Source organism: Cryptotermes secundus, unplaced genomic scaffold (assembly GCF_002891405.2).
Source record: "Cryptotermes secundus unplaced genomic scaffold, Csec_1.0 scaffold120, whole genome shotgun sequence".
Lineage (NCBI taxonomy): Eukaryota > Metazoa > Arthropoda > Insecta > Blattodea > Kalotermitidae > Cryptotermes > Cryptotermes secundus.
This window is the reverse complement of record NW_019742442.1, coordinates 1,622,301-1,637,214: the sequence shown is the minus strand read 5'-3', so window position 1 is coordinate 1,637,214 and position 14,914 is coordinate 1,622,301. Positions and strand designations below refer to the sequence as shown.

The following is a 14,914-nucleotide window of genomic DNA, read 5'->3' as shown; positions in this document are numbered from 1 at the left end:
GGAAGGAACAAAAGCCAAAGCCAGCCACTGCACACTATTCTGAGATAGTTACATCAACCTGTTACTTGCGCAACTTATTTTCTTACAATCAAACTTAACATTATCCTCCCATCTATTCCTTGATCTCCTGACTGCATTCTAGGTTTTGCTACAAGAATCACATAAGCATTTGCCTCCTACATTTCAGCTACTGTTCTACTGTTATTACTACTATAAGATAGGTCAGCCACATAAAACATAGAGTCCCTTGTTATGTTTTATTATATGAGTATATACATCATTTCCAGCAAATCTCTCAAGAAGTGCTATACTACAAAAATAAATTATTTTTGTTACAATTAGACCTTTATGATTCATGATACTGAGGCTATTATATCTCTACAGAGTTGATGCTGTTAAGAGGCACTGGGGCTCTTGACCTGAAATAACTCAGCTGGTAGCAGCAGAACACTGGATAATAATAATACACATACTAGGTCTGAATATAAATGCAGTTCTGAGAACCAAATTTCTTTGTAGTAAAGCTTATGTACTGGCAACATAATCTATGTGAAGGTAATTCTATACCAATGTACCCAAACTTGTGAGTATAAACATTTCTTCTGTAATAACGTTTAACTTTGACAGGTAGTGAAATTATACTATACTATGAGTGAACCATGTCCTCACTGTATGTGTCGATCTTGCTCAGTTCAATAGTTCCACCAACTATTCCTCCTTTGGCATCCAAACTAGATCCTCCAAGTCCCACACCAATATACATGTTCTTATGGCCTGTGCTTCCAATAGACAGGCGACCCTCAGATCTGAAGTCTTTGGTAAGCCACCTGCACAAATGAAATGAAGAAGTGTAATGTATGTATACACCATGCATATGTTATTATTTTTCTTCTTCTTGAAAAACCCTTTTCCAAAGAAGATACTAATTGTAACTACTATTTCTCACATGCAAGACTTGCAACTGTAGGTGATTTCAGCATTTGCAATGGGACAGTGCTAAGGCTGGTTTTTATTATGGGTGAAAGAATGGTAACAGTGCAGTCCTTGAAGATGAAGACAGTAAGAATCTCAGAAAACATTGGCAATACAGCCCATATATACATGGTGCGATCACTCAAAAACAGGAACAGAACTGAGACCTTGAAGTGTCTGTATCTATGTACAAGTTCTCAGATAAATAACTAAAATCTATTAGCCATTTAAACTCCACTTGCCCCATGTCAAATTACGTAGGTAAGTCAATAAGTAAATTACAAATGGATATAGAACTTAAACAAGAGTACTGATTTGAAAAATGCTTTTATTTCTCAACATAATCTCCCTGTACATTGAGGCCCTTGTCCTATCATTTCACAAGCCCCTGAAAACCAGCAGCATAAAATTCTTTGGACTGCTTTCGGAATCGAGCGGTGACTGGGATCACGAAGGCATACTGCTCACCGTATTCCAGTCTCAAGGACAAACTGTAAATGCCGACTCCTAACGTAACATCCTCAGGAAACTTCATTAAGGTCATGCAACAGAAGCGACAAGGACTACTCACCAAAGGCGTGTTGCTCTTGCATGACAACGCGTGTTCCCATACTGCCAACAAGACAAATGAGACACTGCGAAATTTCAAGTGCGAAGTCCTTGAGCATCCTCCATATAGCCCCGACCTTGTTCCAAGCAATTTCCATTTGTTCAACCCTCTTAAACGNATAGCTCAATCGGTTAGTTGCTGGCTTCCCACCACGGTGGCCTGGGTTCGATTCCCGGGTCTGGTTAAGAGGGATTTGTGGTGGACAAAATGGCGCTGGGGCAGGTTTTCTCCAAGTATTTCGGATTCCCCTGCCAATCTTCATCCCACCAATTGCTCCACAATCACCCTCACCTATCATCTGGGGCTGGTACAATAGGCCAGAAGTGGCTGCAGTACAAGGGACTTAGTCCCACCCCACTAGCAATAAAAAAACTCACTTACTGACTTACCCTCATACATCAAATAATGTACCTGCCACTGGAATTTATTAACCCTTTGCTGAGCCATTTAAATTCATTCTATCCAGACACTATCAGACAATTAAATTAAACTAACACTCTTATACTCTGATTTAGTATATTAGCATTTCAAATCTGTCATAGTACATGTATCAGGCTGCTTGCCTTACCAGGAAATCAACAATGGTACATCTACTAGTGTAACCTTAAAAATTTATTAAAAGTACCTGCAATATTGACACAGATGTTTCACTGCCCAACATCAATGTGAAGCAGTGCCACCTACAGGAACTGTATTTACTGTTACAACTACTCAGTTTGTATATTCTTTGTCAATGAATGCCCAAGCCCCCCCCCCTCCAATCTGAACCATTCTTATGTCCAAATGGATTAAGTAGAGGCCATGTACTGTTCTAAGAATGATACAGAGTCTGAGTTCATCTCATAATATTTACATCACTGATATTGCTCAATATTTGAAAGTGGGCAATCTTCATTTATCATTGTGCATGCTTGTGCAACTTTTCCTTACATGTGCAAAATTTCACAATTCATATGCCAGAACTGATGAAATTATGAATTTTTTCTGGCTCCTTTCAACCCTCCAGCAAAGGAAAAGGGGTTATTTAAATAAGCACTGGTTACAAAATGTCATGAATGGCAGTATATGTTGGATTTAATGTTCTCACAGTTCACACTACTTGTAATGTCACATAGTTTGGCAGAAGTCCATTGATGTTTCAGAGGAATATATCGCCTCCACCTTCAGTGTTGAAAAGTAAGCCAAGCAAGAAACCAGACATAAGCAGGTGGCAAATGGAGTGAACTTCCTTTAGAAAAACCTGCCACAAGGGAACTATGGCAGTGTTAAACTTCTAATGAATTATACGATGTTACAACTAGATGATCATAACTCCATAACAAAGTATATTTAACATTACTATGTTGTAATATGTCAGGCACAACAAAGAGTTAACTACTGTGTGGCAAGTGGCCACATGTAAGATTTCCCTGCTTCAGCAATTAATTTCTATAGTGAAAGGCACAGCATCTTAAAGCAGAATTCCCTTCATTACTTCTTTTTTTTTTTTCTTTTCAGTGCTCAAAATATACTGTGATGATTTTGATGTTTATGTTTTCACACCCTGCAATTTCTATAGGATAATCTAGTCTCTGCATTTTTGTTACTACAGTGATCACAATATTAAAGTATTTGATCTTTTGTGATTTCCTTCAAAAAATATCTTGAACAGCCTGTCTAACCATATTTAAATGACAACAGGATTACAAATGAGCCATGTTTATGTTCGTATGGTGCAGGAAAGAGTCAGGCAGCCAGGTATCATTATTGTGCTTCATGATTTTTTGGTGTTATTTGTTATTAAATATTTTGTTTTTATTGAGATGCTGACTTTTCTTGAGTAATGTTTAAAGCTTGGACACCCCAGTTCAGCAGGGGAGCACTGAGAACACAACACTGGAACCAGAGACAAAGGCAGCAATCATCCCCAAAACTGTAAGGTAAAAGGGGAGGAGCTGCTACCAACAACTTTAGGGAGACCATATGTGGAAGTTGTTGGGTAAGTGCTTGGTCTTCTGCTGTGTCAAAACTTTGTTATTATACTTATGAAATCTGAAGTAGCATAAAATACTGAATATCTACTTAGTATGCTCTTAGATCTAATATATGAATGAGAGAGACAAACTTACGTGACATTGCCCATTACATTGCCCATGTTCATGTGAACATTAAGCCTAGTGAAATTAACTGCAAACAACACCAAAGTTTCCCAGGCTGAACTAGACTTCTGTTCTGAAGGACTTGGTATATCTGGTTTAGTTGATAATCGTCCACCACTGCCCTCTGGTTTGAAATATTTAACAAGAGTAATATAATATTCAAATCGTCTTCATTAAGTTAAAACACACACACATGCACACATGCACTCTCTCTCCCTCTCTGATCTCTTTTTGCACAGAATGGAAAAAGTATTCAGATATGATAATGGAGTGAGGTGATATTTTTTAAGTACAATATTTCTGGAATTAATGAAAATTATGTTTCCACATCTGCCACAGAATCCTTTTAAGTGACAATGATAAGTTCATCATCACTATACACTGCTAGGCAACGTACAGATAATATGTAACATAATGGAATTCTAGAAAATTTCAGGTTCTTTCACCACCTTATAGGATTTCCTTAACATAATTTAAATGGACTTATATGCAGTAAGTGATAAAGCTGAAATTACTTTTTTTAACATGCTTGTTCAAGTATGATCATTTTGTTTCATTCTAACCCTATTAAAATTTTAAGAGAAGAAAACTCTTCACAAATTTTAAACTACATATCATGTAGATTAAACAAACATGCATACATACACAAACATATATTAAATGTGTCCTTCAGACATAGACAACTTATTATATTAATGTAGCGTATTACAGTGTCTGTGCAACATTTACAAAACCAATACCGTAATTAAAATTCACAACTGCTCACCTCTAAATCTTGCATGTCGAGAGATATCATTTTCCAGGCTTAACCTGAGACGCTCTCTGGTTGGTAACATTGGACTTCGTTCTGTAGTAGGAGCAGATCGAGACAAACTATGTCCATCTGTTATAATTCGCCCACTGAAAAGATAATAACTGTGCTGAAGATCATTATCATGTGACACTCTTTTAACATATTGCAAGCCAGTATATCCCTTTAAATTAAAAATGTCTGTTCCTGAGTTGTGTGAAAACTGCACACAGGTAGTTTAGTAGTGCTTCACAGAATGGAAATCTCTCACAGTAAGAATGTTTATGCAGTGAAATATGGTAGATACTGCAAATATATCTTGTCTCACTGTACTTTTCTGTGTGTTGTATAAGCTCTACACTACCATACCAGATACTTCTTCCCATGATAGGGTGCAAATTATTTTGTCCAGTTTATGACAGGGTTCCTGGAGGGTTCTGTTTGTGCCTCATGGCACTGGTTCCTTTACTGAAGTCAAGCAGCATCCGAACTGGACGTTTGTATGATTTTCAGGGATCCACGCCCTCTCAACCACATGAAAAAACTTCCTGTATTTTGCATTCAGACTTTGGTGTGACGTTTTCTATACAAAAAAATGCACTGAATACAGCACAATTTGGAAGACATAATACAACTTTTTTGGACCACGTGATCGTTTTTCTAATGACGGAATAACTACTTAGGCACTGAGTTGCCTTGCCCACACCTTTCATGTATTTATTATATTCTGCAATAAAACTGGGCTGGATTTTCTGCCTTATTTCCCCAACTTCACCAATTTTAACTAGTGGGCTTTACTAATCATGCACACCACCAATTTTTCTTTCCAAATTATCACCTTTTCTATGAAATAATGATTGTTTTTTTAAATGTTTTTGGCTGCCTTTACAAGATACTGTGTAATTCCTATATTACACCTCATGGTGCGAAAAACCGCTGTTTTTATTGCAATCAATTTTCACACAATTTTACACTGTTATAAAAAAGTCACAATAAATTTGGCGATTTAAACCCATGGTGTTTTGCAGAATTAAGAGAAAATTTTCATCCACCTCATTCCTCTTGGCTGTACATACCTCCATGTTCCATATATGTATATCATGATTTAGCTTCACACACCGTTCTCAATAGTTCTCAATAATGGTGCCTCTCCATCAGACTGTGTCTTGGCAATAAAGGGAGATATTTTTCTGTTCGTATAGCAAACATAGTGTATGTAGCGTGTGTTGCGTATGTAGCGCTCCATGTGGCCGCACCTTTACACCACGGACCTTCTAATTCATCAATAGAAGCAATGCTAGCTTCAGGTGAACAATTTTCATTTTTGTCTGTACTAACAGGACAGACAAGAGATGGAAGAAAAAAGGAGATAAAAATCTGAAAGTGATACAGGAAAGGAGGAGGAGGAGGAGGTTAGCCCCCATCAAATTTGATGTGCAATGTAAGTAACCACCATGAGAAACAATATTTTCCAAAATGACAGTTCAACATGCACCTAAATGGAAACGGTATCTGGAATGCAACTAGATACGTGGCATAGCTGAAGTAGCTGAAGTACATATCAATGACCCACAAACAAGATGGCTAGAAGAGAACTTTAGCACTAATTGGACCAGAACAGCCAGCAACGGGTACTGCGAATAAGACGTGTGGAACTGTAAGAGTCTGAAACTTCACAGTTGCAAATTGGGGGGGGGGGAAATCTCTGGTGATCAGTCATATCATTGTGGAGCTAAAATCCAGTACTTCTGAGAGCAGCGTTATGTCCATTACTAGGGCTGATCATGATGACCGAGACAGAAGAAGCCTCTGAAACAGTTTCTGGCTAAACCATGATGCAGTTGATTGCCTGAAAAGATTTTACTGAATGTACAGAGCTTTATCTCATATTCCTATATGGAATAATATTAGGTACAGGAAAAATGTATTTACCTTTACCTTGTGCAACACATCTACTCTTCCTACCCTTGCTGCTGCCGCTGCCACTGCTACCACCACCACCACTGCTATTATCACTACTACTACAGCAGTAATAGATGTTTATAGACTATAATTTTAGCCAGCAAAACTGTGACTAGTAACTTACCTATTGTCTAACATACTGGATTTTCCCAGTGCCTGCGGAGCCGCCAACAAATGTTCTTCTTCCACACTAGAAGGAGAAGATTCTTCTCCTTCACTATAAGTAGCACTGATACTAAGATCACCCAGAAACAACCGACGCACAATGCTGCGCCGGTACCATGCCTTGGGGAAGGCCAGTATTTCAGTCAGCCGTCTCATGTCATATTTAAAAGATGCAGATCCAATGTCTATAATGGCTGAAACAGAGAGAAAAGCTTGTACTGAAATTGTGTAAACCAATTAAATATGTAATTAACTGGACAGATTAACTAACCAACTTGCTACATGACCAAGACCAATTAAACCAACCAACTGATCTAACCAATCAAATCCATGGTAGCAGCTAACAGTTATTTAACTGGTATTTCAGTTTCAGGGTATGTAATATAATTCAACTGACAGGCATGAAATTTATAATTTATTTCATACTCATAAGAAATTCTAGTAGTTTGTAAGGCAAGAAATTGTACATTATGATGTTTCTTTGGACTGTGTCAGCTAAAATAAGATGACTGTGGTGGCTTTATAAAAATTTGTGTCACTTTAAGATGTACAATATTATAATGATGCTAGAGGTACAAATTAGTGAAGTACACATATTTTTTATGTGATGCACAGATCAAACCTGGGCAGAAATTCTGTCACTCTGTAGTAATGTAACCAATCCTTTCAGGATAACATACTGCCAAAGAATGAGCAATGCTGCATAAATCCTTCTATTTGTATGGTTTATTTCCATCTGCTGGATTCCAGGGAGCAAGTTTTTTTTTTTTTTCTGTTTGACCCTAGATAGCAAAGTCTCTTTCCACTTCCATAGCTTCTTTTATAATTTTAGAGCTGTAATAAGCATAAGTCTGGTAAAAAAATATGACCTAATTCATCATGATCTCTATCTTCATAACATATTAATTTCCTAGAATATTCACAGAAATACCGTATTTACGCATGTATAGGCCGCACATTTTTTGCCAAAAATTCAAGAGGAAAACTGGGGTGGGGCTTATATTCGAAATATTCGAAATCACACTTCATTTAAAAAAAATTATATTCATAATTAGTAATACTTAGTAATAATTAGTAATTTCGAAATATTCGAATTCAAAGAAAATTATTTTTTCTATAATTTCTGTCTGAAAATTGTGCTGCGGCCTATACATGCACGCGGCCTATACATGCGTAAATACGGTAATAATACCTTCCCCTGAAAAGCTGACTTCAGGAATCATTTTTATAGCACTACAGTCAGTCCCACTGACAGGAAGAAACGGTCAACTTACTGGAAAATCGAATAACAGCTTGGCTCTGGTCTGAACTCTTCAATCCCTTTGATTGCTGCTGGTCACACTGGAAGTTGAGTTTACGGCTCCGTGACAAATGAAATTTCACAAATTCAACATCCACACTCAGAGAATCTTTCCGCTCACTGTCTGCCAATGGTGACCACTGTGCTTCTTTCAAACCTGGAGGTGGGAATGAAGTGATATGATACAGGTAAAGATGAAGTCTTCTGATCCAGTGGGAGGAATATTTATCTGTCTTATCACATCTAATGAGCATGTTATATAAAACCTTAAACTTTCTGTTGAAGCAGTGGGTGAAAGGAGTGAAAGTGACCCATTATTTTCATATATAATCTAATTCTCTATTAAGCCTTGAGGTTAGGCTGTGTAAGGCCACTTACCAGACTTTTTTCCACCACCATATGGGTGAAAGATGTATACAGAGAAATCTGCCAAGCAGCCTGTTACACTTAATCCGCCAACAGCTGACAGAGAAGGGCCCACATCAAACCTGCTCGCTGAGGAGTCTACACTGCTTGGTGGGCGACTTGAAGGCCTGCCTTCACCAAACTCACTGTAAATAAATTAAGGGTATGAAGGACCTACCAAACTTCAACACCTGGATCTGAAGTTGGGCCACAGGTTATGTTCTCACATTCTTGGTCAAATTCCACTTATTTCACTGCAAATTGTATGTCCTCAAAATTTCTTTACAATCTTCATATCTACGACTTTTGTTTAGAATTTCACTGATTGAGGGCAGGTCAAATATAAGAGGGATCGTAGCGTGTCAGTGGTCATTTGGGAGCACAGCATGCAGGTGCTATAATCCTAATTTACTAGAATTACCTACTTCTTCTAAAGGAGAGGAAAAGTTACTGTTTCTGTCTGTACAGTGTTTTAGCTGTAATGAAAAGAAATTTAGTTCCTGCACTTTTGTTACAAATATTTTGTTTTACTTTCTCACTTGATGTAAGTACTTTCAAAGAAACTGAACTCTTCATCAACTCATTACATTCAATAAAACAATATGACTCCTATCATGGAAGATTAATGTAAATCATGGAAACTGACAGACTATGTTTGAAGCAACTCAATATCAACCACATATGAAATCCAGAAGTTTATTGAAAATCCACTGTTCATTTAAACTGTAATTCAGCAGTCCCTTACACTAATATGATCCTCAGCACATGCAGCAAGAAGTTACTAGAATCACGTGAATGCATGTGCTTCCACAGTGGGCCTTTCAGGCTCTACCTCATTCCCTTTTATGCTAATGCTCTATGCCTGATTGCCTGCAACACTGTGTGTTCCTGTTCCTCACTTTGTGAGTTGATCAAGGTAAACACTTATATGCATTACTTCTGAAGCTTCAACATATGTCTGTTCAAACTGATAATATTGTGACATGTTGCGCAATGGAGGACCCCCACCTCCCCAGCGGCACGTGGTGGTAACGTAGCGCTCGCGTAATAGGCGAGTCATCACCCTGCCACTCTCCCCGCGGTGACGTCACGAGCGGAGCCGAAGTGAGCCGAGCGGAGCCGAAGTTAGCCGAGTCCCCGCAACCTTGTAGCTATTCAACGCGAGTCAACAGCGGTGACATCACCAAGGGGTAACAGCGTTGCTAGGCTATACGCCACGTCACAGTAGTGACGTGGCGGGCCACCCTAGCAACAGCGAATGGAATAAAAGCCGGCTGAGCAGCAAGCGAGAGTCAGTGTGTTATTAACAGTTCTCAAGGTAGCAGCCTGTGAGTGTGTGGTAACTAAGAAGTCAGCGAGCGGAAGACTTATTGTGTGCTTTTGAGACTTAGTGAGTGCTGTAGTACAGTTATACCTGGAGTGTGTAATTCAGGGAGACTTGTATAGCTCCCGCGTTATTAGTACGTGAAGACTTTGGTTGTAGGGTTTGTAAAGTGTGGAAACCCGCAACTGTGTTATAATTAATTGTAGCCGTATCTTGTAGATTGTTGAATAAACCAATTAACGATTGCTACGGTGTATTCAGTAACGAAACATGTTACAATATATAAATCTGAAGGCAGGCAGTATATGAAAGCTTAGATTATACAACTGTTTACTTAACCAACAATTTCTAACTAAAAGTTGGAGGTAAAAATATGGTATTTTATTTTCTTTTTACAAAATAGGCATCAATATATCATGTGGAGGCATAAATTATGACAGTAAATACAGTACTTCATAGTGGAATGCACTGCATTCAGTAACACTCTTACAGACAATTTGATGGTCAGATTTTCCTATGCAGCTAACTCCTCCAAGAAGCGTTTATGTAATATATATATAAAATATTTAGTGCATGCATTTAGTCCAAAATGTTTATAGATTCACATAAAAATAGCTCAGTATCCTGCATGCTGACGTCTTGTCGTCTCTGAAAGTGTGGTATTTCTGGAAACAAGGATTAGCACCTTGCAGTATCTCACAGCTTCATATTCCAATGTACATGTATGTTTTAGAATATAAGCACTATCTGCCAATGAAAACTTAAAACTATTAATTAAAAATGCAGTCAAAAGATGACTAAATTTATTGCTTTAGCTCTTCTCCAGTACACCAGAAAAGGTGCAGGTAAACTTTGAATCCCAAATGACAGTCATCTCTTTTGTAAGAAAGGCATAGTAACTCAGTGACTATGGCGGCGCCATAGCTCAAGAGGCTAGTCGCTGGCTTCCCACTGCAGCAGCCTGGATTCAATCCCGGGTCTGGTCAAGTGGAATTTGTGGTGGACAAAGTGGCACTGGGGTAGGTTTTCTCAGAGTACTTCGGTTTCCCCTGCCAATCTTCATTCCACCAATTGCTCCACAATCACCTTCACCTATTATCTGGGGCTGGTACAATAGGGCAGAAGTAGCCGCAGTACAAGGGACTTAGTCCCACCCCACTAGCAATAAAAAAAAACTCATTGACTATATGAATATATATGAATCAGAGGACAATTACTAATTAATTTAGTCCCATGCTGCATCCATAATCCCTCACTAACTATCTCAGAGATAAACTTTAAAAACTCACCTATGTAACTCCTCCTCAGCTCTCTTGGATGAGAAAACAATGTCCAGAGATGGAAGCTGCAACATACATTCCACTCTTGAAACAGGCAGGCAAGAGAAACGAAAGGTCGATGGCTGCATGTGGAAGTACACTATGACATCAACAGGAAAGGAAGCATACACATAATTGCTTGTTGCTGTGGCAGCAGCCCAAGAAGTATCTTGATCCATTGTAAACATGGCATTCATTGGTCCTGAACACAAAAAAATTCAGCTTCTGCATTACTCTTGCAATGATAAATCCAACAGCAAAGGAAACAGGTAAGAAAAAGTTCAATGACATAAGACAAGGATGCATTCTTACATTTACATAGCTGATCCCAAAGATAATTAACTATCAGCAACAGACTCTAATCTAGTAACATTCCAAGCAAGCCCCAAGAGATAACAGGGATACTATAATATACTTATTTATTTATTTATTTATTTCATCTCTATAGATCATTGTTACATGATATAGTTACTGTACATTGGCTGATTACAATAAGAGACTAAAGTTACAATACTTATAACTGTTTACAATAGATTACAATAGTTTAGAGTTCATATAGTGTCAGGTGGAATCCATATTAGGTCCCCTCGGCATGTCAGCTTCCATATGTCCTATTGTACCTGTACCGGTGATAATGCTTATGGAGAATTTCATGCATTGTATTGAACCTTACATCCATTCTCTTTTTCAGAACTTTTAATGATCTAATTAACAATTGTTTTAACATTTAGAATTTCCATTCTACCATAGGAAACATGTCATGTTTGTTCTCAAAGTAAGAAAGCAGAAGCACGCTCTACTATTGTAAGAAGTGTAATGTTGCACTCTGTGTGGTGGACTGCTTCGAGAAGTGACACACGCACGTCAGAGTGTGAGGTATCGTAAACTGTGAAGTGATGCAGTTCAAACTTGCGTACAGTCTGAACAAAATATTATTGTATATAGTGTGATTATATTTACAATATCACCACGATTCAAGGTTGAAGAAAAACAATGGGTAAGTTCTTTGGAATTTCATAACATATATATAATAAAGATCATATTTTGTAATTCATGACAAAAAAATGACAGTTAATTTTCATTTGTAAAACTTGCTCTTTTGTGTATATGTAGAAAAGTTTACTGTCTTTCAGGTTCTTTTTGGTTCATATTTCTATGTTGCATAGAACGGAAAATATTCATTTTTTTCTGGAAGTCCAATGTTAAAGACTTAGGGCCATTTAAATTCTGGCCATAGGGGGCTGCCAGCAATTTAAAAGTTACATTACAGGTTAATGTCAAAATCAAATGTTAAACCCATTCTGATGTACTTTTTTGATACCACAGAAATTATCCGTTAAAAATGCGTTCTTTTGCCCTATCCTGAGGCAGCAAAATCATAACTTATTTCTCCAAATTCATGATTTAGTAATCTTATTCAACTACTGATCTGACTGGCCCTGCTCCATGGGCTTCTGATGTTCTATATTTCAAATCTTATCTCCTTTCTCTCTTGATTACATTGCGCAGAGTAATCTGTTGTGCACTAACATAAATTTTCTTATGAACAGTTTGGTAAAACTCAGAATGAAGCTACAATGTAATTCATACCTGATGTTTTGGCCTGTTGTAGTGTTGAAGGAATAGGCTCTAGTGTTTGTTCCAAAAACTCTAATATGTGAGGGCTTATAATTGTCTCTTCTGGAATACTCTGCAATGTCATCCATGCAAATAGACTCGCTTTCTTGGTGCCACCTTTCCGGGACTGAGAGAGAGCCTGCTGTGCTGTCAGTTCACATGCTAATCGTGGTGATATATTCTCTTCGTGGAGGGTCCTGGATTCATAATGAACCTGGCAATGCAGGGAACAACAAACTTACTGAATCAGTTAATGATAATACCCAACATACAGTGACTCTTAGTTGATGGTTGACTGATTGACTGACTGCTTGACCACCCTCAAATTCTTCTCGCTTACTTACACTACAGCACAAAGCATCCAGGAAATATGAACAGAGAGGGGGGGTTTTGTCTCAGCAAGTCTTGGAAACCTCTCATCTGTTCTCTTAGAAAACCCCCACCGGGATATGACGCCAGATCCAGAAGGCCACACAGGCCATGACCAACCAACATAACAACCACCCCCACACCCCTCAGCTTACGGATTAGTGCCCAGCCTTTAACCTTGCCTTTCTCACCCCTACACAAAAACACGCTTGTCCCAGCTCCCTTCCCCTACCCCTCCCACACTACTGCTTTCACTTGTATACTTGCCCTTCCCCCCTACCCTCTCTGCTCTCACATAGCTGTGTATATTTCCACACAGTCTGCTTTTACCGGTTCTCACGGTCTCTTCGCTTTGCAGATTTCTTATATTTTTTCTTCTACCCTGAAGATGGAGGCGATAGTTCCTCCGAAACGTCGGTTAACACCACATATACACGGTGCCAAATCCTAGAAGACTGCTTTCTTCTAGTCCAAAAGGACTTCATCCTCAATCCACCCCAACCACAAGCCAAATGTCCTCTGCTTTGAAGGATGACACCAATAATTTTCCAGCTGCAGGATCCAGCATGTGGTGCTGAGCATACTTAGACAAGAAGAAAGACTACCAATATGTGCTCAAACTGTAAAGTCTGTCAAGTACAGACCTGTGTTTTCATACTTATCACAGAAAGTTAAATCTTAAATCAGAGTTCAACATAGTATGGGAAGGAAATAACTACCTGTAATGTAAATGTTTTATATTTGTATTTATATACAAAATATTTTGGCTTATTTCAGGAGTTAATAAAAATTACTGGAAACAATTTTTATTATTATAATAGCAAATTATAGGATTTGGTAATGCACTTTCTTTCATATATTTTGGTGGGTATATTTCCAAAGATATATATATGTTTCTTCAATACTTATATTATTATCAGTTAAAACATACACATTAAAATTAATTTATCAACCCAGGAATTTAATGCTCCTGGTCTCACACAGTAAAGGTTATATTTCTTTGTTATACAGACTGCAAAAGTCTTGCATATTTTTGGTATGCCCTGTGACAATGAGTGCAAACTGTGGTACAAGTTGTACATGAAACACCAGGAATGTTACATGCTAAGAGTTACACAGGGGTCACTGGGAGGTCATTCTAAGCACCTGCTTCAGTATAAGAGAGAACAGAAAGATTATTCTTATCCATCAGATATCAACTGACATGAAACACTCGAACAAGTCTCACAAAATAAATCCTGTTAAATAGGGTAGCACAACAATTTTGTAACCAAGCACTTGAAAAAGAAACAAAATTAGAAATTTTATACAAAACTGTGACAAGAATTCACACTCAAAAGAAATATATTTCTTTTTTGAACACTGTATATGTTCATGTATGATGAGCTTGAAAAAATTATGGGAGAGAGTGTCAAGATCTACTGCAAGATTGCTATCCTAGAATTTGCCTAGCACTGAGCGAAATTATGCGACAACTTTTCAAAACAGCTGGTGAACCAACCAAAACTCAAAATGGGTACCTCATAAATACAAGTTAGACGTGCCACTGCTTCAGCTAGCCTACTTCATGACATGAACTGGCTTATGTTTTAGATTTGACAGATGCAATAATATGTACTTACTTTGACATCCAGTCCAGGGATGTGAAATATTGTGAGATCAACTAACTGGGCAACAGTGCTATGTAAGTAGCGTAATCTTGTTGTGGAAGAAGTTCCATGTGGCTTTTCTTTGTTGCGGCGGTTCATGTTGGGGCTCGAAGGGGGAAAATCAAACATCCCTCCTGAACAACTGCGTTCCTTCTTCATGCGGCTAGTTCTAATTAAGATGAATATGTATGAAACACAAGTAATCGATCATGGAAATGTGAAGACACAAAGTGTAATGAAATCTCATGGTAAAGTTTCTCAAAAATGCTTATTCAGTGGCCATAATACAACTGA

The 14,914-nt window shown here is 38.0% G+C and overlaps 1 protein-coding gene and 1 long non-coding RNA gene across 2 annotated transcripts in view; one reads left to right on the top strand and one right to left on the bottom strand.

Annotated features, from left to right (window-relative positions):
* Positions 1–14,914, bottom strand: part of LOC111873092 (transmembrane protein KIAA1109) — a 169,575-nt gene that overhangs the window by 13,905 nt on the left and 140,756 nt on the right. Inside the window, 9 exon segments of the mRNA XM_033754961.1 lie at positions 670–827; positions 3,691–3,844; positions 4,487–4,620; positions 6,597–6,831; positions 7,912–8,094; positions 8,316–8,488; positions 10,956–11,187; positions 12,576–12,816; positions 14,594–14,789. Coding sequence (XP_033610852.1) covers positions 670–827; positions 3,691–3,844; positions 4,487–4,620; positions 6,597–6,831; positions 7,912–8,094; positions 8,316–8,488; positions 10,956–11,187; positions 12,576–12,816; positions 14,594–14,789 — 1,706 coding nt within the window.
* LOC111873093 lies at positions 1,917–8,004 on the top strand. The gene is made up of 3 exons (XR_002844349.2): positions 1,917–3,560; positions 5,851–5,951; positions 7,869–8,004. It is a non-coding gene; the product is annotated as an uncharacterized LOC111873093 (long non-coding RNA).